Source organism: Lemur catta, chromosome 3, assembly GCF_020740605.2.
Source record: "Lemur catta isolate mLemCat1 chromosome 3, mLemCat1.pri, whole genome shotgun sequence".
NCBI classification, from domain to species: domain Eukaryota; kingdom Metazoa; phylum Chordata; class Mammalia; order Primates; family Lemuridae; genus Lemur; species Lemur catta.
In genome coordinates, this window is record NC_059130.1 from 29,303,905 (window position 1) to 29,330,047 (window position 26,143).

Genomic DNA, 26,143 nt, shown 5'->3' on the forward strand with positions numbered 1-26,143 from the left:
CACATGCCCAGATCGTCCTGCTTATGCCATATTCCAACAGCCACCACCCCTCAGCGTGAGGACAGGGAGCAAGGGATCAAGCATCTGGCCCTGGCACTTGGGCCCAGCTGAGGCTCAGAGAGGAGAGTGATCCTTACGGATCCAGGCCAAAAGGAGAGATGAAAAGATTAGGGTCAGTGGGCACTGCGTCTGAGTGACATTCAGGGTGAAACTACTTACTTGGGCAGATGAGGGCTTCCTTGGCTGTGATGCTCTTGTTGCAGGCATAGCACATGGTCATGCCTGAAACTGAGATGGTGGTGAAGAGGTGCCCGTTGGTATAGCGGGCATCCTTGGCTTCCCTCATCTTCTCCTTTTCCCGGGTCTGCGGAAGAGGTGAGAGAGACAGGAAGTGAGGGTAGAAAATGCCAGGGTGCCTGGAGTCCAGAGACAAGCTGAGGGCAGAAGCAAGGGAGAAAAGCCTGTCTGGGGATGCTGGAAAGACACCAATTCCTAGAGCAGAGCCGGTGTCAGAGGCAGCTGTCCAGTAGTGACCAGGCCAGGCTCTGGGGTGGCCAGTCCCGAAGGGTTCTGGGTCCCTGACCTACCTGGCCCCTGCGGCTGGGCTGCCTCCTGTTGCCGCTCATCTCTCTGGCTCTAGGTCTCCGCGTCCTCACTCCACCTCCCAGCCCCAGCTCTGCTCGCCCCCGAGCTGCTGTACTCTCTTCTCTGTGCCGGGGGAAGATGCGCAGAGAGGAGGGGAGAGAGAAGCAGAGGGTGCCAGCTCACCAGCGCTTTCCAATCTATGGGAGTTAGCTCCTCTTATAACCATGACAACGGGTGTTAGAGCCGCTGTCTCTGTGGCAGTCACAGTGGGGGGGGGGCAGGAGATCCCCTTATTAGATTGGCTGAAGGGGCCAGAATGTCTCCACTGTTACCCCCAACCCAGAGGTCATGATCCCAAACCTCTAACTCTTCCACCAACACTCAGCCAAGGCACACAGGGCCTCTCTCCCTGGGCGGCAGCATGGCCCATCTAACCTCCGGGGGAAGGGAAGCTAGCTTGGGGTCACTCCTCCTCTCTGGGATCTTTAAGTAAGGAATCTTAGCCAGCCATCTCGGTTGCTCCCAGCAGAAAATCTCTCCTGCAGTCTCACTTTTATCCCTTTCAGATAACCCTCCAGAGACAAAACCTAGGATAGCTCCCTCTACTGTTCCTCACCCAATTGGTCTCTGCCATCCTAGGAAGTCCTTTCTGACATGGACCCTCCATCCTCCAGCTTTGTCTCCGTAGAGATGACGCAAACTGCCCTTCCTCTGCTTTCTCTTCTGTTTCGCCCTCTTCCTCTGGCCTCTGCAAGTCAAGCCATTCTCCCTGACCTCTTATCTGTCCCTCCTGCAAGCTCCTGCACTTCCCAAAAAGCCTGAGAAGGTGAAAAGATGGGGATATCATTCTTCCCACCTATTCTAGGACCTTCCTCAGTTGTCACCTCAGATCTCTGGATTTTCCCCCTACTCTTGGAGGACGCAGAGCAGGAATAGAAGCTGACAAGACCACTCCCTCCAAGGTCTCCCAGCCTCTCAGAAACCAAAGAGCAGGATCCAGATTGCTAAGGCTGGGGGTATAAGCCCCAAGTGTGAGGACCAGGGCTGGGGACAGAGAATTACAACTCAGTGGGGAGCCCTCAGCCTGGACCTTAGGAAACCAGTCCTGATTCACAGCTCCAGCCCCACTAGCAGTTACCAGGCAGGGGAGCAGAAGACACGCACAGGCCTGGTGCGTCAGGCAGAAAAGGGTAGAAAAGGGAAGTGTGGAGGGGCTGAGTCAACAGTGCAGGGGCCAGAGGTCACTGGGCTGCAGCACCCTAAGTCTCAGGGCTTCCTGGTGGCCCAAGATCCTTCTCTCTCCTGCCTCCCGTCTGAAGCTCCAGGTTTGCTGATGATATATGAGCAGAGCCCAGAGGTCTCGAGGGCCATTCCCTTTTTTTTTTTTTTTTTTTTTTGAGACAGAGTCTCGCTTTGTTGCCCGGGCTAGAGTGAGTGCCGTGGCGTCAGCCTAGCTCACAGCAACCTCAAACTCCTGGGCTTAAGCAATCCTACTGCCTCAGCCTCCCGGGTAGCTGGGACTACAGGCATGTGCCACCATGCCCGGCTAATTTTTTCTATATATATTTTTAGTTGGCCAGATAATTTCTTTCTATTTTTAGTAGAGACAGGATCTCGCTGTTGCTCAGGCTGGTCTCGAACTCCTGACCTCGAGCGATCCACCCTCCTCGGCCTCCCAGAGTGCTGGGATTACAGGCGGGAGCCACCACGCCGGCCGAGGCCATTCCCTTAACTCTTCTCTCCTCCTGCACCCTCCCAGCCCAGTCATCTACTATTCTTTTCTCCTCTCCTTGTCCTCCTCTTCCCTCCTTCCCTCTCTTTCTATGTCCTGGTCTCTCCAAGTCCTCCCTCCTCCTCTCAGGGTCTCCCTCCTGGACTCCTCTTCGTACCCACCCCCCACCTTTCTCAGCCTAGCTTCTCCTCTGCTTTCTCCTCCACTGTCCACGGACTCTCCCTCCCCCTCTACCTAGGGCTTGTTCAGGAAGCTAAGCTGCCTCTAGCCTCTAACTCTAGCCTCTAACCTGTTCTGGCCTCCTTTTTTCTATTCTGGTACCTACCTACCTGAACCACTAGAAAATCCTCTCTTTGGCCTAACTTGCATCTATCTTGCTCCAAATTACAGCTCTTTGGAAGTTAAAATTTGCCTCTGGATAATAACCTCACAGGACCTCAAAGACCAAGTCCAAATGTCTCTTCCCACTGCCATACCCTCTTGCTGTCCCAGCTTTCTCTATGAAACAAATCAAAAGTTTAAGCACTCATTACAATTGCATTAAAACAAGCAAGCATGAAAACAGCATTAATTAGAACCACCTGCCCGGACTAGGATCACTTCAGAATGGGCAGTGCTGCAGATCTGCCCTATGCTGCTACAGGTCCCCTTTCCACACCTGCCCTTCACTCTCCACCCTCCACCTCTGGCCTCCACAAGCACTCACCTGCCTCACCAGCTCTTATGAAGTGGCAAAGGGGAGAGAAGACTGAGGCAGCCAGAGAACAGGGTCTCTAGTGGGCCTTCCCTTCTCTGGCACTGATGCCCATAGACAGCCCCGGGACTCTGGGCTTTGCCTCCTCTACCTCCCAACACTCACCCCCTCTTGAAGCGACCCCCTCTCTAGGTGGGCCAGCAGTGGGCAGCAGCCACAGCAGCAGCACATCCCAGCACGGGCACTGCCCAGCAGCAAGCAGCCCTGGCACTGCCTAGCGCTATTGTCCCAGAGGTGGCCTGTGCCCGCCCCAGGGCTCAGGCTGGTGAGGATGGAAGTACATGGGGCCTGCTTACCAGGGGTGACTGCTCAGAGATGGAATGAGTGGGCTGGTTTCGTTCCTTGTCCTATTCTTTTCCAAATATTCTTTTTTTTTCTTTTTTAGGGATGGGGTCTCACTGGCCTCAAATCCCTGGGCTCAAAGGGTCCTCCTGCCTTAGCCTGCTGAGTAGTTGGGACTACAGGCATGCACCACTACACCAGGCTTTTCCAGGTATTCTTAAGATAATTACATTGGTCTCCCATTTACTCACCCCCAAACAAAACAGCCCTTCACCTCCATGCCCCAGTCTGTCCACAAAGAAACAGGCCCAATCCTCCACAATTCACAATACCCATCCCCAATGCTCAGAGGCCCTTCCTGCTTGGTTCAGTCCTCTGCTGTCCAGCATCCAGAGTCATTCTGTTTCTCACAAACCCCACGAGGAGTCTTTCTTACTACACAGCCTTCATCCACCCTACTGCTACATCAAGGATTAAGGGAATAAACAATGTGAAAGCCCCTAGCCACAATGCCTGGTATACAACAGGCACTCAGTACATGTTTGAAAATGAAGGAAAAGGACATGGGGTCTCAGTCCCCTGGGCCCTGCTCTGGAGACCCTCTTCATTCCTTGTCAGAGCCTTGAAGCTTCAGTATCCTCTTGTTTCTCCTTTTCCCTCTCCTCCTGAAGGGCTCCCAGCCCTTTTCTCCATTTACTTCGTTTGAGCTTAGACCATGAGGGTTTCCTCTGGAGGTCAGAAGAAGGCCAACCCAAACCTGCCTTCCATTGTCAGTCAGCCCAGCTCTCCGTCAGTGTTGGGAAGGAAAGACGAAGCCATTGAGTATCGTGGCTGACTGCTGAAAAGCTCAAAGGCAGACATGGTCTCCCCTCTTCTCTCCACTTTGTCTCCCAGGCTGAGAGTGAGGAAATCAGTGGTGTACACAAAGGACAAGGTAATGCCAAAGCTTGTACATTGGCTTCCTGTGCTCCCCAGCAGGCAGCAGGGCCTGACAGAGCCCACCCAGGCAAAGTAGAGCTTCTCCAAGCAAGGCCTAAGCTCTCAGCTGCCCTTGTTTCTCCAGCAGGTACGTCCAAACCAAGACCTCTGGGAGAGTACCGTGGTGCTCAGAATCACCTCTGTTCCAGCTGCAACTGGCAGCAGTCCTTCCCCGAGATGGTGATACTGCTGTCCAGACCCTCTGTACAGTGACCAGAGAGCCCCTGGAGGGTTCTACTGGGATTCAAGTCACCTGTGGCTCAGCCACTGGATAGCAGGGGTACAGAGTCATCAGCTGTGCAGGGCCCTGAGGCCTGGGGTATGAGCTATAGGGTTGGGAAATGAGGAGGTAGAGGGGTCCTGGCCTTGGGACAGAGAAGAGGGCTTGGGATGGTCTCAGCAAGGTCCTGCTCCTTTATGAGCTTTCCGGGACAAGAGGAAGATAGGATGCTGAGGGGGAAGGCAGCCAAATGGAAACACTAATGTCAAAGCCAGGAACAACACAGAAAGACATCGCTGAACTCACAAAGGCACTTAATAAATGCTTGCTTAATGAATGAAGATGAGACAGTGGCAACGGGGGTAGATACTGGTGAAGCAGAAGAGCGGTGCTAAGGGCCACAGGGAACAAAATCAGGCTAGGGACCCTGAGACCCAGGCATCCTGGACCCCAGCCTGCCCCCCACCGGGCCGCACCTGTCGGGCCAGGAGTGAGAGAGACAAGCAGAAAGAGAAGGAGGGGGGAGTGATGCAAACAGACGGGCATTTGTGCAAGTGAACAATGGCTGTGCCAGGACTCCCTGCCCTCCTGGCACAGGGCAGGCCGGCTGAGTAGGGAGGGGGGCAGCTGCTGCCTGCAGTCCCACCCCCACCCTCCCCAAAGGAGACATAAACAAACCCAGAAAGGTCCAGCCAGCTCCTTTCAGCCAGTTCTCTTACCAGCTCTAGAAACCCTGACCAATCCATTCACTCAGCTCCTAGATGATACTTCAAACCAGAGACTAAAGCTAAGAATGGAGCTCCTTCCTCCTGTCCAAAGACCATGAGCCCTCTCCTTTAGTGACCACTGTTCAAAACAGCAACTCAGAGCATCTGAGGACAGACATACGAGGGCAGGCAGGCAGACAGACGTGACACACATACACTCCAACACCCTGGTAACATACACATATGGCATGCACACATTCAGATCTGTCCCCTCCCTGATTCCAAGGTCACAGTTCCAGAGCCAGAGGGACTGAGGTCAGACCCCTCTGTAATTCCTCCGGTTGGCCTCAGCAGGCCCTTCTCTAGGTATCATCTAACTCCCCCACAGTCATTCGGTGACTCCTCTAAGCTTCAGACTCCCTTCCCCCATCCTCACTTCTCCCCTCCCCCTCAGCTCTTTCCCTCATCTCCATGATCCCTAGAATCTTTTTCCATGCCCCCAAAAGCCTCAGCCACCCAGAGGAACCCCAATTCCTCCACTCCAAAACTGTTGGCCCTCTCAGCTCCCTCCTGGACTCACCCAGCCCTCCTCTGCGGCTACACTCCTAGTCCTGCACACAAAGACAGCCACCTCTCCATTACTCAGAACAAAGAACCAGTCGCTCTCCTGGCTCCCCTCTCCACCTGCCCACCAGCCACTCCAATGCTGGGGTCCTAGAGATTCCAAAGGGACCCCCAGCCTCCTGAGTCATCCCCAGATATCTGGATCCTGCTTGGCAGAAAAGGACCTTTTGTTCTGAGGGACATGAAGGTTAGGGTTTGGGAAGGGAGGGAGGAAAGAATGAGGAGCTGAAGAGAGAAAGGGGACCTGTGGGGTTTGGGGCTTGTGGAGGTAGGAAGTAGAGCAGGGAGAATTGAGGGGGTGGAGAACTGAAGACAGCCTGGAAGGATAGAAATGGAGTGAAAAGAAAAAGGAAGCATGGGGGGGGGCTACAGAGAAAGATCCTATGAGGATGGGATGGAGAAAAGGGCAGGCTATACTTAAATTCTTCTTCCTATGAGGAGGTCCCAGGGAGCAAAGCAAGGGTGAGGTGTCAGGGCTTAGCTCTGACCCATCCCCCACGTAGGTAGCAGGGGAGACCATCTTCCTCAAATAATTTCTTTTCCAGCGGGTGCCCCTTTACTTCCCACCACAGTATAAAAAGAAAGGAGACAGCTGGTGTGCTTGGGGGAGGGGGGAAGAGGGGATCCAGGGTTTGTTGGCTAAGAACCAACTCCCCCCTTCTGTAACCACAGCTTTCCGGAGGTGGCCCTCCCCTTCCGACCAGCCCAAACTGACAACCATCCTCCTGCTGTGGCCTCCTTGCCCTCTCAGATCCACCCACTCAGCCCCCTACTCCCCAATCCCTGCCAGATTCCCAAATCCTTGCCCCCGGAACCCCCATGGCCAGCCCCAGGGTAGAAAGAAGAGGCAGGCTTCTGGATTCCCAGTGCCTCGCCAAACCAGCTATCAAAAAAAAAAAAAAAAAAAAAAGCAGGGCTTGAGGACACAAATATGCGGCCTCCCAGATAGCCCAATAATGGAAAAAGGACCCCAGTATCTACCCCCTCAGAGCCTCTCTCTACACCCCCTAGCCAGGTCTGCTTGCTCCCATTGACTCCCCCATGGCTTTCCTTTTCAGGGTGGAACCAAATTTCCGTGGTTTCAAAAAACCTCTCCCGCTCCCCTTGGCACCACTCCAGGGTCTCAGCTCAAACGGCTGAAAAAATAAACAGACTTTTGGAGCAGGGGCCTGGCCTGGCGCGGTGGCGCAGGGCTGTGAAGAGCCTGTCTGCCACCCCACTGTTCCACCACACTTCAGCCTCCTCACCCTGGCCCTCTGTCTTAGGCCCTACTCAAATCTTCAGCTGCTTTCTGGTTAGCAGAATCTAATCCCAACCCCCTAAGGAAAGTTTGACAGCCTCCTGCCCTGGCCCCTCACCCCAACCCCAGGATGAAGCCTCTCCCAACTTAGCATCAAGATAGGTAGCCTGGCTAGGAACAGGCAGGGAGGTGGAAGGGAGGCCTTTCCACCCCTTGAGGACTCCAAAAGGGTACTGCTTCCTTGCCTGAAGATGGTGATCAGCAAGGACTGGGCACCGGGGTCGGGCACTGGGTCGGAGAGGAGCCAGAGATTAAACCAACTGTGGGCTGGGTCCTGGCCTTTCTGTAATGGACACAGTGTGGGTGCCCTGAAGAGCCGGGAGGGGCTGTATGCATGCACCACCTTCCTCTCAGCGCTCATGTATTCACCTACAAGTCAGCTTCATCATTTTCCAGGGTCTGGGGAGTGGAGAGGTCATGGCATTTGGCAATGGGCCTGGGTACAAACACAGGGATAAGGGATACTTGGAAAGGAGTGGCCATGATGGGGGAGGGGGTGCAGATAATTCTATAATGACAGGTGAAGGGCCCCCAGATGAGGAAATAAGAGAATAAGAGAGCTAGGGGGGAGGGAATAGCGGGGAGGGCAGGGAACACATTGAACAGTGCCAGGTGGGTCAGCCTAAGGGGCTCAGGATGTTTCAGGTTGGCAGGACAAGGCGCTTTTAAGGTGGTGAGGCTGATGAGGATGGGGGACACCCTGTGTTCCAGGCAGAGGTGCTCAGGATGGAAGAAAGATCCCAGCTACACAAAGACCTCTGCTCCCTTCACCTGAGGGGGATGGCTAGGGGGGAAGTAAGCCGTCCCTGGGCCGTCCCGACCCCAGCACCCCCGCCCACCCAAAGGGGAGAACTGAATCACAGCTGGAAAGTCCATTTGCGAGGAGAGGAGGAGCTGACTTTTGTCTTGGAGGGGTGGTGGTAGCGGTGGGAGGAAGCCGGGAAACCACCCCCTCCCGCCCCCTCCGCCGGATGGCGGGGACAAAGGGGGAACCACCAAGCCTGCAACTGGGGGGTGGAGGAGCATCGCCGCGAGCAACCGGCCGGGACCCCAGCGGAGACGGGGTGCCGAAGAGCTTCCACCGCCCCCACCGCCGATACACATACCTCCCTCTTCCCGCTCCGTCTCTTACCGGAGCAACTTTGTTTCGAGCGGCCTAAAACACTCAGTCCCGCCGGATCCGAGGCGACCAAACCCCAGGTCCGCTCTCTCCCGGGATCCCGGCACAGAATCCGCGCGGCGGAGCTGGAAGCGCGGGTCGCGTCTACTGCTCCCCCAACCCCCTCCCCACTCAGTCCCCACCCACCCCGTCCCGCCGCTCTCGGATCCACCGCTCCGCCCGATTTGGGCGCCCAGAAATCAGGCGGGGAACAGAGGGTGCGCCGCGGTGCCGGGGGTCGGAGGGCACCCTGAGGACCGCGGCGGAGGGAGAGGGATTTCGGAGCCCACCTTGCTCGCCAGCTCTTTGCTCCGCTCGGTCCGCGCCCGCGTGAGGGACTCGATCCGAGACATAATCGGATGGGGGGAGCCGGGCAGAACGCGGCGCGGACCCAAGCGTCCAGCTATTGTTGGGGGACGGCTAGGGGAGGGGTCCGGCCCGCACGCGTCGATCTCGGGGACAGGAAGTCTAACTGCCCTCGCCCGGCACCCAGAGCCAGTTCCTCAAACCCGAGTCTCCTCCCCCGCCCCAGCTCAGGAAGGGGAGAGGCGGAGCACAGGGAGGGCGGGGTGGCGGCGCGCGGGACGGGACGCCGGGGTTTGTGTTGGGGCAGCTTGGAGAAGTACAAAGGTCCCTGGACAGGTTTGAGGGGCCTCTCTGCCAGTTTCCCCTCTAGCGCCTGGGGGCGCCCTCTAGCCCAACACCCGCCTCTTAGCTCTGCTTTTCCTAAAACCCAGCTCTGGCCCTCGCTGGACTCTGGCCTTCCCTTTTCCCTCCCTTCCCCCACCGCATTACTTCAGTTCTTAAAAAGACTCGAAGGCCGGAGGATTCCGTCCGCCCCCAGCTCTCCAGGGAACCCGGGACCAGTTCCTTCCTGGCTTACGCAGCCCAACAAAGCAGGCCTGAGCCCACAGACCCCTTTTACGATTGGGGGCAGGGGTGGCGAGAGGGTGGGAACATCAAAGGGGAACTAAAGACTGGGTCTTTAGTCGGCGTGAAGGGGAGGATTCACTCCCAGAGGTCGAAGAATAGAGAGGAGAGAATTCTCCCCCAAGCTCCCACCCCTCTGGGGCCTTCCTGGCCAGACTCTGTCCATCCTCCTCCTAGCTCCGCCTCTGCCAGCCACTTTGGGGGAGGAGGGTGGGATTCGCCACCTTTACTAAAGGCTAAGAAGCTGAGGAAGTCCTTCCATGTGTCTAACCCCAGTTCGCTCTGTTGCAAGTTAAGCCGAAACCGAAAGACTAGAAACCAGCCTGCCCTAGTCAGGGGCAGTTAGGGCACAACCAGTCTCTCCACAAGATGGGGGGGTGAGGTGGGACGTTCATTTCTTCTGACCCTTTGCCCTGGCCTGAGCCAACCTCCACTTTGGTGAGTTTCCTGCTACTGGGAAAATTCTCCTTCACTGTAACTACAATGACTCAACATTGCAGTTCATTTCTGCCTCTCGGGGTCTCTTTCTCTGGAGAAACCAGAAGCACAGAGAGCCCCAGCATAGACCATTCTGTTTGCAGAGTCCTGCCAGATTCTGTTCCCAAAAGGTGTGGGAGGAGGGAAAGGAAACCCAACCCAGATCCAGCAACTCTGTGCCCTGGCTCAGCAGGGCCAGGCTGCAGGTTTCAAGCTCAACTCAGCACTCTTGCAGGTGCCAATTTTAGCTTCTGCCACTATTTTGGGCTCCACTGCCTCACCACTGGCTGAGCTGGTTGGGCTCCTCACCCCCAGCACCGCCCCAACACTGCCCCTCCGGCTTCCCCTCCTACCTAGCAACTCCTTCTTCACCTCCTTCTTCACCCATTTTGTGTTTAGAATCCTTATATAGCAAAGGCCAGGAAAAAAAAAAAAGGAGAGGAAATAAACCATGCCCAGTCCAGGCTGGGTGGAAATTAGAAAGCAGAAAGAACTTTCCCAGGACTAAGGCTGGCTCCTCCAGCTTGCACCTGCAGGGAATACCTATGGTAACTCCCCAAAACCAGCAGTCCAGAAGCTTCTGGCCCCAGAACTCCAGACTCACCTACCCCCCCTGGGCAGCCAAGGCTAAGGAATGTGCTAAATTTAAAAACAGACAGCCAGCGGGCAGAAAAGCCTGGCCTCCAGGCTCCGCCCACTAGGGGCCCAGAGACTAGGGCTGGGCTGAGACCTCAGCCTTTCTCCCAGGCCTGGGGTGGGAGGGTGCTGCAAGCTAAGATAGAATCTTAAAGGGCCAAACTCCAGCCTGGGTACCAGTAAACCTAGGGCATGAACGCAGGATTTGTCGAGGGACCTCAGTCCCCAAACTCAGGAGGTCTCTTATGAAAGAAGAGGACTGCCCCTCCAACCCTCTTCTGTCTCCCACCTCAACCTTCAGTCCACTTTCCATCCCACTTGCTGTTACCCTACCCCTCACCCTCTACCCTCTTCTTCCTCTTAGATGAATAACAAGGAAGGGGACTAGGGGTGGGGTAGAGAAGTAGAAAGGTAGACAAAACTGTTCTACCTTTAAAAACACCTGTGTTTAGGGAGCTTGGCCTGCAGCTTGACTCAGTTTCCATTTTCTGTATCCTCTCAAACAGTGAACACTTTTCCTTTCTCCTTGGCATCTCCCACTCCTTTTTCCAAACCCCTCCTTCATTCCAACCCCCCTCTCGACTTTTATCCAGTGATATCTTCCAGATTTTCAGAAATTATTTTTTTAGATACACAAAAACAAAAATTCCTGCCAGAATCTAAAAGTAGGCACCACCTTCTTTAGCCCATTTAACTTGATAAAATGTGTCCTTCCCATTTCAGGAGCAGGGAGGAGGTCCCAGGGAAGAACCTGGTTGTCAGAGTCTTGGCCAGTTGATAAAGGAATGAAGCTCCGGGCAATATCTAAGCCTAAGCTCTACACTGTCCAGGAGGTAGCTTGTTTTTCTTATTATTATTATACTTTGGACCTTGTATATTCTGGGAGGGCCTAACTGCCTCCAGTGGCCATTCAGCAGAAGCTGGTGGAAGAAGGGAAGGATGAGAGAGGACAAAGTATTGTGTTAGGTTTACTGAGAGAAGCAGCAGCAACATATAGCGAAAGCTCTGGGTTTGCAATACAGCGCCTCCTCTTACTAGCTGTGGGATCCTGGGCAAGTAACTTAACTTTTAACTTATCTTGTCCTGTGAAATAGAAATTAAAATGCTTATCTTTGCCAGAATTGTTATAAATGAGATGACCTCTGGGAAAGTGTTTCATCAGTTGTGCAATGCTTGTCAAGTAGGAAGGAATAAGCCACTTCCTTCTCTCACTGCTTGGCTGAGCTTCTCTCTGGCCCCACCCCCCTGATGTTTACCTGCTTATGCCCCTCCTCATCCTCTACTGGGAGTGGGGGAGGAAGAGATTAAGTGAAGCAGGCCCACACATTCATGAAGGTGGAAGGAAGATGCACCAGATGACAGAGAGAGAAACAGAAGACAGGACCACAGCCCCTGGGGAGGAAAGGCCGAGCAAGGCAATGTCCTGACTTGCTCTGGCTCTTTCCTGTTCCCAGTCTGAGCTCCAGAGTCTCTGCCCACATTCCCCTTTGCCAGGTTACTCAATCCTCCACCAGACTGTTAGGCCAAGGGTGGGCAAAAACACAGACCAACTGTGATCCGGATGGCCCCTGGGCAGAACTGACTTCCCCTGCCACTCCCACTGCAGGAAACAAGGGTGATTCCACCAGAACACTCTCCTACCCTGAACTGAGAGAGCCTATGGGTGATGGGAATCAGACCCCAAGGTCTCTGTATTCACTTTATTCTCTACAGATCTCTGCTCCCGCATGAGAGAGAAGAATCCTCAGTGCCCCACCTGCCCTCCCCTGCCAGCTTTTAGATTCCCTAACTGCTCCCCTTCTGAGAATTGCCTCCTCTCATGCCGCCATAGCCTCAACTCCAACAACACAACCTGCTTTCATCTGGACCTTCCCAGCCCACCCTGAGAAAAGGGAATCCTGGCTGAAAGGCTGGCAGAGGGGAGAGCCCTAATGCTGTGGGTGGAGCCAGGCAGAGCCCAAGTAACTTTACTGGGTGAGAATCCCATGGCTCCTCAAGGTGAATATGATGACATCTCCTCTGGAGTTTTTCTCAATGCTCAGAAGCTGCCCCAGGTCGGAAAGTACATGCATACTTGGGGAGGTCGTGAGAGGAAAAGAGGGGTGGCTCATTCTGCCAGTAAATGAACAAAGTGGAAATTAATTCAAGCAGCAGAGTTCCTGGTTTCATCAGAGCCTGAGGGTTGGTAATAAGGACAAGAGCAATGTGCCTTTACTTCCAGGGATCAGAACAGGCCACACACATATGGGTGTGCATGTGCTTCCATAATCATATACTTTCCTAGCTTCCACTCTGCCTGTGGTCTAATTTCAACTCCTTCAGCTGCTGTATCCACCCATAAAATTATGAGTGTAAAAGCACTTTGCAAACCCTAATACTCTATGAAAAAGTAAAAAGTATTGCTGTAATTATTATCATCATTATATCCAATGGTTAAGATTTCTGCTGCCCACCTCTTAGCTATGTGAGGCCTAAATAGAGGAAGGGCTAGGTCGTTCCTCAGCTTCTCAGGCTCCCGGCCCTTTTCCCCCTCCAGCTGTCCACAGCTGGCTGCTAAGCCAGAGGCATGGGGGAAAGCAGAGAAAAGGTGATTTACTGGGACACAGCCGGAGGCTAACTGAGATAGCATGTGTTCCCTTAAAATTTGAATCATTGCCCTGAGTCTCTAATAGGGAAAGTTGAGGTGGGGTGGGGGGGTCGGGGTTGACGGTAGGACGGAGAGAAAGGGAATTGGGGAGGGCAATGGGTCCCAGGCCTCCTGCTTCTCCATCTGACTCCTACCTTGGCCTTTCCAGTCATGCCCAAGAGGAAGCTGAAGGTCCGTCGCAGGGAGGAGCCTGCCCAGGTACCTGAATGCCCTTCCAGCTGGCTACAGCTGTAGAGAGAAAAAGAAGTGGTGAGGAGATGGAAAAAGAACAGGAAAAGAAGAAAAAGATACTCTCCAAGAGATGGTGGATGAAGTTGGCATGGCCAGCAGGGCAAGAATGGAGATATGAAAGGAAAGATGCTGAGAGAAAGAGTGAGGAAGAGAGGAAGGACAGGGAGAGAAAGAAAAGCCTCACCTTGACCTCCTAGGACTTCCTGGATGTGGACACTTCAGTTTCCCAGGCCCCTCTATTTAGGAGGAAAACTGCAGACTCCTCCTTCCTACCTAATCCAGGCTCAGGATGGGAGGGCCCAATCTCCTCTCATGCTGCTCCCCAACGGAAGTGGTATGGGGTGGGGGCTCTCTAGGGGGGCATTTTCTTCTCTCAGAAAGAACAAGAGCCCTGTGTAGACCCTCTCGGCTGTTTGGAAAGGGCCTCTGGGCCTAAAGCCAATAAAGACTGAATTTCCTGGGATTTCATCAGCCCCATCCCATGAGCTAATCCCAAACCCAGAGCCAGGAGGATGTGTCAGCTAGAGATTTTCAGGACCACAAATCAGAGCCTGATATCTTAAAGGGGCCATTACATGCTCATACACCCAAACTGTCAGAGGGCTGACCCACTCTAATCTGCCCTCAGCCATGGGAGCCAAATAAACAGGTGCTGATTTTGTATGCTTATTTACATAGTCGTTGAAATCTCCCAGCCTCCACCTGGATTCCTGAACCATGCCTCCAGGCCCTGCCCTCGCTGCTTAGAGCTCTACAGCCCTTGCTCAGCTCTCCTTAGGGGCTTTCCACATTGGTCTATTATCTGAGCCATCCAGCGCTGATCTGTGGTCCTTGGTCACCAAATCTCATTAAGACTATGCTGATCTGCTCTCTCACCTGTAAGTCACTGACAACAACAAGCTTCTCCCACTCTTTTATTCAGCGACACCCTGTGGCCTGGGATACTCCCTTTCTTTCCCTAATTTCTCCCCCATTCCATGGGGCTACCAGGAACTTAGTGAGCCCTCCCTTACCAAAGAGGATGAATTCTGTACAACTCAGGAAAGGAAATTTGGAGGTTTTTGATTAGAAATGTTAATGGGAGCAATGATTCAGGAAGCAGTGAGACACATGGGACTACAAAACCATGGCCCAGACCCATTGCTTCTCCCCTAGCTAGGCCTTGAGAGAGCTGTAAGTCCCCCAAACTCACCTTTTCCTGAGGTCAGTGGCCGAGGACCGGGATAAATTCCCTGCCAACACAAAAGGAGAGGAGAAGTGTCTAGCTAAAGCCAGACAAAGGCGCCCAGGGCTTCCTTCCCCACCCCCTCCACCTGGATCAGGTTCCCAAGTTGCAGGTGCATGTGACAGCCATTCCTGAGGGAGGGCGGGCACTGGGGAGCAGGGAAACAGGGCGGGGTCTGAGCAGAGCAGAGCTGAAGAACTTAGGAGCCAGGGGAACAGAGCACCAGGGTTATGTGGAGAAGGCCCAATGTTTCAGTTCTGTTTCTGGTGAATGGGGAGGGCAGAGGTTTTACACAGAGCTCCCAATACTTCATCTGGAGGACAAGGTGCATTGCAGGTAACTGTCTTCCATCTCTGGTGACAGGGGAGGCTGGAGAACCTCACTATGTCCTATGACCTCCTTTATTGGTAGGAGAGTCTCAGAATGCTGAAGTCCTAAATTCGGTCCTAAACTCATTTGAATAAAGGCATTTGGGGGGCTCCAAGGGTGTGTGGCATCTGGACCCTAAACAGCTGGCTCTGAGCATCAGAGACAGATAGGGGAAGGGGCCACCACTGTTTTGCTCCCCACTTTTACTCACCATCTGGATCTGAGCAGTCCAAGAGACAATTGATGCTACTCATGGATACAGACTTGGAAAGCATATGAGTGGCCGAGTGGTCCAAAGGGCCAGCAGATGGATGACAGGAACCCTGACCCTAGAATCATTTCAAGAGTCCTCACACAAACGGCAAGCTTCATCCATCTTCCCACCATGCTCTTTGCTTTCCCACAACTTGGCCCTTCTTCAAATTCAGGCCTCGCACCCCTCTCCACTGGGATATTGAACTTGATATAGTTGGGAAATTATTCCTGATATTTAGCATTCATTAGTCTGCTGCAGTTCAAGCCCAGGCTTTCTTAATATAGAAAATATCTTTGAAAAGAGATTTACCCCGAACAGCTTCCGGAGATAACAAACTCAACCTATAGAGGCCAGGCAGGTAATGCAAAAAAGGAGGCAGGCTGGGTTTAAGACAATAGGAAATAGAAATATTCATAGACCATGCCCAGCCTTTAGAGAATAACTTTTTCTCGGCTGGGAACAGTGGCTCACACTTGTAATCCTAGCATTCTGGGAGGCCCAGGTGAGAGGATCCCTTGAGCTTGGGAGTTCTAGACCAGCCTGAGCAAGAGCGAAGCCCTGTCTCTACTAAAAATAGAAAAATTACCCAGATGTTGTTGTGACGTGAGCCTGTAGTCCCAGCTACTTGGGAGGCTGAGGCAGGGGGATCACTTAAGCCCAGGCATTTGAGGTTGCAGTGAGCTACAATGACGCCACTGCACTCTACCCAGGGTGACAGAGTGAGACTGTCTCAAATAAAAAAACAAAACTTTTTCTCAAGCCTCCATGGAGCATTACAAAAACTGGCCACATATTAGGCCATAAGGCAAATATGAATACATTTCAAAGAATCTATATTATCGATAGCAAATAACCCAGAAGTCCCTCTTCAGTAGACTAGATAAAGTAACCGTAACAGATTTAAACATTGAAGTACTATTCAACAATAAAAATAAACCACAGCTCACCTACCAATATGGATAAATCTTACAAACATAATGATGAATGAAAGAATCAAGATACGAAAGATTTATATACTGGTATGATTACATTCACATAAAGCTTAAAACAGGCAAAACTAATTGGTATTGTTTAGAGATGCATATATAGGCGGTAAACCTATAAAGAAAATTGATCTCAAAAGTCAAAAAAGTGGTCATCTCTGCCATAGAGGGTTATGAATAAGGAAGAATACAGGGGGCTTCTGGGTTTTGGTGATCTCTGTTTTTTTTGTTGTTGTTGTTTTGAGATGGGGTCTTGCTCTTGCTCAGGCTGGTCTTGGACTCCTGACCTCAAGCAATACTCTCACCTCTGTCTATGTTTTTTTTTTTAACCTGGGGTGGTTGCATAGATATTTGCTTCCTAATTATTCACTACACTGTACAAATATAAGTTTTATATATTTTCCTGTGTGTATGTGCATTTAAAAAATTTTTAAAGTTTAAAAATATATAGATTTATAAATTTTAAAATACCCCCTAAATAAACATATTTGTCAAAGAAGAAATTATAATGGAAATTTAAAGATATGTTATAACTGAACAATAAGGCAAATATAGAACAAAACTTGTGAGAGATGGCCAAAGTGGTATTTTATAGCCTTAAAATGCTTACATTGAAACATTTTAAAAGCTGAAAATTATTGAGCTAAGCTAACTTAGAAAAAGAATTATAGAACAAACCTAAAGAAAACAGAAGGAAGCATATAACAAAGATAAAAGCAGAAATCAATGAGGTGGTAAACAAATATAAAATAGAGAGGATTGGCTGGGCACTGTGGCTCAAGCCTGTAATCCCAGCACTTTGGGAAGCTGAGGCGGGAGGATCACTTGAGGCCAGGGGTTCAAGACCAGCCTGGGCAACGAAGTGAGATCCAGTTTTTACAAAAAAAACTAAAAAATTAGCCAGGCACAGTGGTGTGTGCCATAGTCCTAGCTACTTGGGAGGCTGAGGTAGGAGGACAATTTGAGCCCAGGTGTTGATGTCTGCAGTGAGCTATGATTGGGCCATTTCACTCCAAGCCTGGGCAACAGAGCAAGAGTCTGTCTCTTAAAAAAAAAAAAAAAAAGGCAAACCTCTCATAAGAGTGATAAAGAAAAAGAGAGAAATCACAAATAAAATTAGAATGAAAAGGTAGAGCTAACTACAGTGATTAAAAAGAGAGTTCTACCTACAACTTCATGCCGATAATTTTGAAAATGCAAACAAAATAAATTCTTACAAAAAAAAAACTTACCAAAACTGAATCAAGAAGAAATAGAAAGTCTGAAGGGTCCTATTAAAGAAATGGAATCAGTAGTTAATCTTCCTATAAACAAAACAAAAACTCCAGGCCAAAACAGTTTTATAGGCAACAAACAGATCTTTCAAAAAAAAAATCACTAAAATCTTATACAAGCTCTTCCAAGAAATAGATAACAAAAACAAAAACTCTTCAACTCTTTCTACAAGACAAGTATAACCTTGATTCTAAAAATACACAAAGTAGGACAGGAAAATTATGGGCCAATCTCTTATCAACAAAAGTACAAAAATCCTAAACAAAATATTAGCAAACTGTAGTAGATTTTAAATAGCCACAAATTATTTGCAGCTCCTCCCATTAAGAAGAAGCCTATTTCTTCACTCTTTGAATCTGTGTTGGCCTGTAACTTCCTATGATGAACAGAATGCTGCAGAAGTGACATTGTGTGATTTTTGAGCCTAAGCCTCAAAAACCTTAAAGCCTTCACTTTTGCCCACTTGGAATGCTATTTCCGTCTAAACCAGCCTAAACTAGCATTCTGGAGAGACTGTGTGGATAAGAACCAAGGTATTGCAACTGGCAGTCTACCAACTGAAAGCATAAGTAAGACCATCCTTGATAATAAGCTCTATTCAAGCCACTAGACAACTCCAGCCACATAAATAAGTCCAGGTGAGACCAGCAGAAGAACTACCAGCTGAACCCAACCCAAATTGCCCACCCACGGAATTGTGAGAAAAAAAAAAAAAAGGTTGATGTTTTGAGCCATCAAGTTTAGGGTTGATTTGTTATATAGCAGTAGATAATTGTTACCACAAATAAAATCCAGCAGGGTATAAAAAAGATAGTCCTTCATGACAAAGTTCGATTTATCTTAAAAATACAAGAGTGGTTAACATAAGAAAAATCTTTAAGTGTAATTTACCTCAATAATGTATTAAAGGAGGCCAGGTGCGGTGGCTCACGCCTGTAATCCTAGCACACTGGGAGGCCAAGACGGGTGGATTGCTCGAGGTCAGGAGTTCGAGACCAGCCTGAGCAAGAGCGAGACCCTGTCTCTACTAAAAATAGAAAGAAATTATATGGCCAACTAAAAATCTATATAGAAAAAATTAGCCGGGTATGGTGGCGCATGCCTGTAGTCCCAGCTACTCGGGAGGCTGAGGCAGTAGGATCGCTTAAGCCGAGGAGTCTAGGCTGCTGTGAGCTAGGCTGACGCCATGGCACTCATTCTAGCCTGGGCAACAAAGCGAGACTCTGTCTCAAAAAAATATATATATATATACATATATGTATATATATATTAAAGGAGAAAAAAGGCTAGGCACAGTGGCTCATGCCTGTAATCCTAGCACTCTGGGAGGCTGATGCAGGAGGATCTCTTGATATCAGGAGTTTGAGAGTAGCCTGAGCAAGAGAGAGACCCAGTCTCTACTAAAAATAGAAAAAATTAGCCAGGCCCAGTGGCATGTGCCTATAGTCTCAGCCACTCCTGAGGCTGGGGCCGAGGGATCACTTCAGCCCAGGAATTTGAGCTTGCAATGAGCTATGATGATGCCACTGCACTCTAACCAAGGTGACAGAGCAAGACTCTGTCTCGATAAAAAAAAAAAAGGGAGAGAGAAAAAAATGTAATTATCTCAGTAAATGAAGAAAAGCATAGGATAAAATTCAACACTCATTCATTCTAAAACCAAAGCCTTTGCAATTAGGAATACAAGGAATCTTCTTTAACCTCATAAAGAGTATCTTTCAAAAGTTGCAGCCCAAAACCAATCTCAATAATGAAACATAAGAGGGACTCCCTTTAAAATCAGAAACAAGGGCCAGGTGTGGTGGCTCACGCCTGTAATCCTAGCACTCCGGGAGGCCGAGGCGGGAGGATCATTTGAGCTCAGGAGCTCGACACCAGCCTGAGCAAGAGTGAGACCCCCTTTCTACTAAAAAAAAAAAAAAATAGAAAGAAATTAGCTCCACAACTAAAAATAGAAAAAATTAGCCAGGCACGGTGGTGCATGCCTGTAGTCCCAGCTACTCGGGAGGCTGAGGCAGGAGGATCTCTTGAGCCCAGGAGGTTGCTGTGAGCTAGGCTGACGCCACGGCACTCTAGCTCAGGCAACACAGTGAGACTCTTGTCTCCAAAAAAAAAAAAAAAAATCAGAAACGAGCCAAGAATGCCTATTATTACCATTTCTGTTTAGCATTGTACTAGAGTACTAGTCTCAGCACAGTAGGGCAAGAAAATTAAGTGAAAGAAATGAATATTGGAAGAGAAAAAAGAAAACTCATTTAAAGATGACATAATTATCTACTTAGAAAAGCCAAAAAAATCTACAGATAAGTTGTTTTAATTAAAACAATTTTTAAAAAATTAAAAGAGAGATGAGGAAGACAAATGACTATAAGATCACTATACAAGGATTAATTCAATTCCATTTCTATAAACCAAAAATAATTATAAAATGTAAGTTAAAAGTAACAATTTTTTTTTTGAGCCAGGGTCTCACTCTGTTACTCAGGCTGGAGTGCAGTGGCATCATCGTAGCTAACAGCAACCCCAAATTCCTGAGCTCAAGCAATCCTCCTGCCTCAGCTTCCCAAGTAGCTGGGACTACAGGTGCGTGCCATCATGCCCAACTAGAAAGCATTTGTCACAGCAGCCCAAACTATAAGGTTACCTAGAAATAAATCTAGTAAAGATTGGGAAGGCCTGTGTGAAGAAAACTAATACTTTATTAAAAGCCTTTTTTTAAAAAAGGCCTAAGGAAAGAGAGATATTATTTTTCATGGATAGGTGGACTCAATATTAGAAATACGTCATTCCATCCTAAATTGATTTTTGAATTCACTGCAGCCTCAATCAAAATTTAACAGAAATTTCTGTTCTTTAGAAATTGATAAGGAGATTCTAAAAGTCACAGGGAAATGCAAAAGACCTAGATTAGCCAAGGTAATCTTAAAAAGAATAATAGTAATCCTAGCACTCTGGGAGGCCGAGGCGGGTGGATTGTTTGAGCTCAGGAGTTCGAGACCAGCCTGAGTAAGAGCGAGACCTTGTCTCTACTAAAAATAGAAAGAAATTATATGGACAGCTAAAAATATATATAGAAAAATTAGTTGGGCATGGTGGCGCATGCCTGTAGTCCCAGCTACTCGGAAGGCTGAGGCAGGAGGATTGCTTAAGCCCAGGAGTTTGAGGTTGCTGTGAGCTAAGCTGACGCCACAGCACTCTAGCCCGGGCAACAGAGTGAGACTCTGTCTCAAAAAAAAAAAAGATAATGAGGCTGGGCTAGGTGGCTCACACTTGTAATCCTAGCACTTTAGGAGGCCAAGGCAGGAGGATTGCTTGAGGGCAGGAGGATTGCTTGAGGCCAGGAGTTCAAGACCAGCCTGAGCAAGAGTAAGACCCCATCCTTCTACAAAAAATAGAAAAATTAGCCAGGTGTGGTGGCATGCACCTGCAGTCCCAGCTACTCAGGAGGCTGAGGCAGGAGGATTGGTTGAACCCAGGAGTCTGAGATTGCAGGGAACTATGATGACACCACTGCACTCCAGCCCAGACAAAAGAGTGAGACTCTGTCGCAAAAAAGAAAGAAAGAAAGAAATTCTGTTTATTTAAAGACACCATAGGCTGGGCGCGGTGGCTCACGCCTGTAATTCTAGCACTCTGGGAGGCCAAGGTGGGTGGATCGTTTGAGCTCAGGAGTTTGAGACCAGCCTGAGCAAGAGCTAGACTCCGTCTCTACTAAAAATAGAAAGAAATTATATAGACAGCTAAATATATATATATATATATGTATATATATATAAAATTAGCCAGGCATGGTGGTGCATGCCTGTAGTCCCAGCTACTCAGGAGGCTGAGGCAGGAGGATTGCTTGAGCCCAGGAGTTTGAGGTTGCTGTGAGCTAGGCTGATGCCATGGCACTCTAGCCCGGGCAATAGAGTGAGACTCTGCCAAAAAAAAAAAAAAAAAAGACACCATAGGAGAGGGAAAAGACAAACCACAAATTGAGATAATAAGATCATTGGAACACATGAAACAACAAAGGATTAGTATTCAGGATATATAAAGAACACATTCAAAACAATAAAGAAAAAAGAACCCAAGAACTCAATAGAAAATTGAGCAAAAGACATGAACAGAAATTTCACAGAAGAGGAAATACAAATGACCAATACACATGAAAAGATCTTCAATTGTATCTGTAATGAGCATAATTCAAATTAAGACCTCAGTGAGATTTATAACCACTAGACTGGCAAATTTAAGAAGTCTGATGACACTAAATGTTAGAGAGAATGTGGATCAGTGAGAACTCTTTCAGGGGTGGGGAACCTGCAGCCTTTTGATTTCAAGATTGTTAATTTTAAAGCACCAAAGAAGGCAAAAAAAAAAAAAGCTTCATCTTTCTCTGCTGCAGCCCTTTTAATAAAAGGATTTGTTCTGTAAAATTTGGATTCAGTCAAAAGGCCACAGTCAAGGATCCAGAAGGCCACATGTGGTTCCAAGGCCACAGGTTCCCCAGCCCTGCGCAGCAGAGCCCGGCCTCAGCCTCCCAAAGTGCTGGGATTACAGGCATGAGCCACACCACATGAGGCCTTAAAACTATTTTTAAAAAGGTAAATGAGAGGCCAAGAGTTTGAGACCAGCCTGGGCAACATCATGAGAACCTGTCTCTAAAAAAACAAAAAAACTTTAACCAGGCATGGTGACACATGCCTAGCTTATAACCCTAGCTACCCAGGAGGCCAAATGGGGAGGATAGCCCAGGAGTTCAAGGCTGCTATGAGCCATGATTGTGACACTGCACATCAGCCTGGGTGACAAAGTGAGATCCTGTCCCTAAAAAAAAAAGTAATAAACAAAATTCAAGATAATGAATTCAAGATACCTCTGGTGGGGAGGAAAGGGAGTAAGAGAAGGGAGGAACACATAAGCAAAGATAAATGTATTAGTGATATTCTAGTTCTTGAGATGAGTAGTTGATTTATTGGGCATTCATTTTAAATGGTATGTTAAAAAGACAAAGGGAAAACTACAACAGAAAGTATTAGCAACTCTGGCAAATTAGAGAGCACAGGTCCCACTTAAAAACATCTGAATTTTAAAAAACACAACTACTGGCCAAACAAAATAAATTTTGGAGCTAGAATTGGCTCATTGGGTCTGCAAACCCCAGTCTAGCTTAAGAAGTCTCAGGCTTTTGGTCTGTGGACATTGGTGGAGTACTTAATTCACACTTGCTACTATAGGAAGGAAAAAAAAAAAAACAAAAAACAAACCCCAAACATAGAGACAAAGAGAATATTTTAAAAGGAGAGCTTAAAGATTAGGGGAAGAGAAGAGAGGAATCAAAGTAGGAAGGCATAATAAAAGGGGAAAAACAGTAGGGAAAAGGAGGCCGGGCACAGTGGCTCACGCCTCTAATCCTAGCACTCTGGGAGGCCAAAGCAGGTGGATCCTTTGAGCTCAGGAATTCGAGACCAGCCTGAACAAGAGAGAGACCCCATCTCTGCTAAAAAAAAAAAAAAAAAAAATAGAAAGAAATTAGCTGGACAACTAAAAATATAGAGAAAAAATTAGCCGGGCATGGTGGCGCATGCCTGTAGTCCCAGCTACTCGGGAGGCTGAGGCAGGAGGATTGCTTAAGCCCAGGAGTTTGAGGTTGCTGTGAGCTAGGCTGACACCACAGCACTGTAGCCCGGGCAACAGAGTGAGACTCTATTCAAAAAAAAAAAAAAACAGTAGGGAAAAGGGAGAAAGACTATGACATATAATACAAAGAAGGAGGAAAGTAGGAGAAGAAGAAAAAGGTAGAAGACAGGGAATTTATAAAGGAAAGGAGGGAAGAAGAAGAAGAAAACATTTATTGAGCTCATCTTGTGTGCCAGCCTCTGTGCTAGGCACTGTCTTACCTTTTCCTCATTTAATAATCGTAACTTTAAAAGATAGTTTTATTATTCTGATTTTCAGCAAGATGAAATAAATTGCTTAGCTGATAAATGAAGGATCTAGGAGTCAGTTTGACTCCAAAATTCTGATCTTTCTATTACACTACATTGAAATGGTGGTGGGGGAAGGAAGACATGCAGAGACGCTGATGGAGAAAAGCAGGTGATAGGGTAGGGTGGGTTCTTGCTGCTTCCCTGACAAGCTGTACACAGCCCCTTTCTCTCAGCTAACTATAGGCACCCAAACAAGGCCAGTGTGGGAACCCCTGGACAGCTAGAGAGTGAGCTGGAGGGGAGGCAACCTTACCCACCAGGCTTGAGATATCTAGTGTACTCAGGAGCTCATAGCTAATGGACCCAGTGGTGTCTCCAAAGCCCTCTTGCATCCTCAGTGGACCTTAGATCCTAGTTTGAGATGCCTAGTTAGGTTCCCTTAAGCCAGAGAAGGCTGGGCAGTCTCTATATCCTTTTGCAACCAATATGATTATCTTATTAAAGAACTATTGTCTTTCAGGGTACCAGATGCCTAGTTACATCCCACAGATAATAAGTTCAGCTCCAATCTGGGAAATATGGGGTCCACAGAAAGAAGTAGTTATAACTACTAGGGGAACAGGGGCCTTTTAATGAGAGAGGAACAGATACACCCATATCAACACAGAAACATAGACACAGAAAGGAAGAAACAGAGAGTCTTAGAGAAAGAGACATAGGCAGGATACCAAGAGTCAGGGACAGAGCATGCAGACCCAGGAAAGCAGACAGAGGGGTATAGATGACAAATTCAGACTTGATCAGGAGTCAGAGCAATGCCTGGGCACAGAGAGACCCAGCAGCTGGCAGAACAGAAGAGATACAGAATGGTGGCTAGGAAAGGCAAGGGGCAGGAGGGGACAGCAAGGCAGTGGCCTCCATGGGGATCTGTCTGTGCATACCAGGCAGGAGGGTTGGCCACCCTGGTGCTGCAGTCCCAGAAAGGTGTCCAGTTCCTCTTGGCTCTGCAGTAAGGGTGCTTCCTGGGGGCCTGGGCATCCCGATGCCTGCAGTCTCCTGAAACACACATTGCCACCACTGCCCTCTGGATCCAGTGGCCAGTGACGGGCACTGGGGAGGAACACTGCCTCAGCCCAGCCCTGTTGCTTGCCCTCAGCCCAGCCCTTCCTGTTGGCATAGGTGCAGCCCAGACCCAAACTGGCTTCCCCTTGGAGCTCTGCTTTGAAGAGCTACAGAGATGGCTGCAGGCAAGGGTGTCCCCTGCTGGTCAAAGAACAGTACTGTCCTCCAGAAGAAAGCCAGTGTTCATGGGGAGGCTGGATTCTCACTCCTTGCCTGGTTGCTGATGCCAACCCTTGCCCCTCCTCAGCTAAATGGTACACTCAGCACTCCCTTCCCTCTCTAACCCAGGGGCAGAATTAATGCCTGATCATGAAAGGTGGGTGACACCTGAAAGACCCTGAGATATAGATGGTACCACATAAGGGGTACCCAGGCACCTGGGCATCTTTGCCTTCAACCAGCTGCTCTTAGGAAGGTGCAACAAGCCCTGGCTAGCACTGTAGGCATTGCTTCTCACCCAAGTTCCTGCCCAAGCCAATTCAGGGACAAGGCCCAGGGTCCCCTCTACTCAGCCAACCCAACCAGCCCTGCCCAGGAGCTAGAGAAGGTTGATCCACTCACCGGAGCTAAAGGAACTTGTCCACAGGGACCACTGTCAAAGCAGAGGGACAGTGCTTTTCCATGGCTAGCAGGCCCCTGCAATGACACTGAACTCTTCATGCTGACCCCTAGACCTTCTCTTTCTGACTTCCTCTGTCTTTGGGGAAGTGGTCAGGGATTTTCCAGGGGAGAGGGAAGAGATGGGTCCCTCTGCCCCAGTCTGCCAAACATATGCAGAACTCTGAACAAGAACAGCTCACCCCTCATTGCTGCGCTGTGCTATGAATTAATCCAAGACATTGTGGGTCTGCCTCCGCCTGGAACCAAACAGTTGACAGGAATCTGGGAATGGGGCAGACCCAATACCCCAACCCTGGGGCCACTTCTCTCAAGAAACCTCCAAAAGTTCTCTGGGCCTCAGTTTCCTTATCTATAATATGAGGAGATTGGCCATATGATCTCTAAGTTCCTTCCAGCGCTGACACCATTGTATCGTTCTATGAAACCCAAAGTGGGAGGTGGAGGAAGTGTCCTGATACTCACCCAACTCCACAGCTCCTTCCCTCTCCCACCCTCAATCTGCCCTTGAGATCGAGTAGAAGGAACAAGGGGCCACTGGGGAGAGCCACATTTTGAAAGGCCAGGTCCATCCTCCCCAAATGCCCATAATAGGCCTGGGTTCTGATTCTCCACGGAAAGAACTAAGGGCCCAGGTCTCCTCAGCTCTCGTCATTCTTCAAGAACACCAGAATATCCCTTGTCAACCACTTTCTCCAAGGTCTAGGCCTGAGGGAAGGAGGGACAGGAGGTCCCCTGGGGGCTTACCTGCTCAGTGGGTCCTGGAGCTCCCTGGAAGTCCCCCAACTGTGTCTTTTGAAGGAGTCATAGTTGTGACCATGGGCACGGAAAGCTCCTGACCTTCGAAGGGGTACAGCGTGGGAGCCATTCCCCTCCTTTTTACCCTCCTCCTCCTCTTCCTCCAGCTGCTCTCTGGATTCCACTGCAGACAGGCAGCGGCGAGTGCCACCTCGGGGTACTGAGTCTCCACCTGCGAGGAACACCTCTGGGACAGCCCTGTTCATGGGAGGCACACGCAGGCCAGTCTGAGTCAAGAAAAAAGAAAAGGGTGAGCAGAGTTCTAGAATTCCAGAGCCTTGGAACTAGAAGGGTGTCACAGTCAGCTGGGCTTCAGAGCA

General features: G+C 49.5%; 1 protein-coding gene and 1 long non-coding RNA gene across 14 annotated transcripts in view; one reads left to right on the forward strand and one right to left on the reverse strand.

Moving 5' to 3' along the window:
* The window catches only part of ARHGEF2 (Rho/Rac guanine nucleotide exchange factor 2), a 50,846-nt gene that overhangs the window by 15,816 nt on the left and 8,887 nt on the right, over positions 1-26,143 (reverse strand). For 3 of the 10 annotated variants that reach the window (XM_045545330.1, XM_045545329.1, XM_045545331.1), the window contains exons 2-8: positions 25,773-26,050; positions 24,227-24,341; positions 17,328-17,366; positions 15,068-15,185; positions 14,455-14,494; positions 13,166-13,259; positions 220-364 (exon numbers count right to left, since the gene is read on the reverse strand). In XM_045545330.1, coding sequence (XP_045401286.1) covers positions 220-364; positions 13,166-13,259; positions 14,455-14,494; positions 15,068-15,185; positions 17,328-17,366; positions 24,227-24,341; positions 25,773-26,029 — 808 coding nt within the window. In that variant the 5' untranslated portion in view covers positions 26,030-26,050. Of the gene's footprint in view, positions 1-219; positions 365-587; positions 1,932-8,631; positions 8,866-13,165; positions 13,279-13,446; positions 13,701-14,454; positions 14,495-15,067; positions 15,186-17,327; positions 17,367-24,226; positions 24,342-25,772; positions 26,051-26,143 lie in introns of those variants that run through there. The other 7 variants (XM_045545335.1, XM_045545333.1, XM_045545332.1 and 4 more) reach the window with 6 other exon arrangements.
* On the forward strand, positions 8,963-13,935 carry LOC123634086. Of its 4 annotated transcripts, XR_006733862.1 has the most exons (5): positions 8,981-9,709; positions 9,853-9,983; positions 11,108-11,217; positions 12,098-12,382; positions 13,180-13,935. It is a non-coding gene; the product is annotated as an uncharacterized LOC123634086 (long non-coding RNA). The 4 variants fall into 4 exon arrangements; XR_006733861.1 differs by having other exon boundaries at positions 8,963-9,983; positions 10,148-11,217; XR_006733863.1 differs by lacking the exon at positions 9,853-9,983 and having other exon boundaries at positions 8,987-9,709.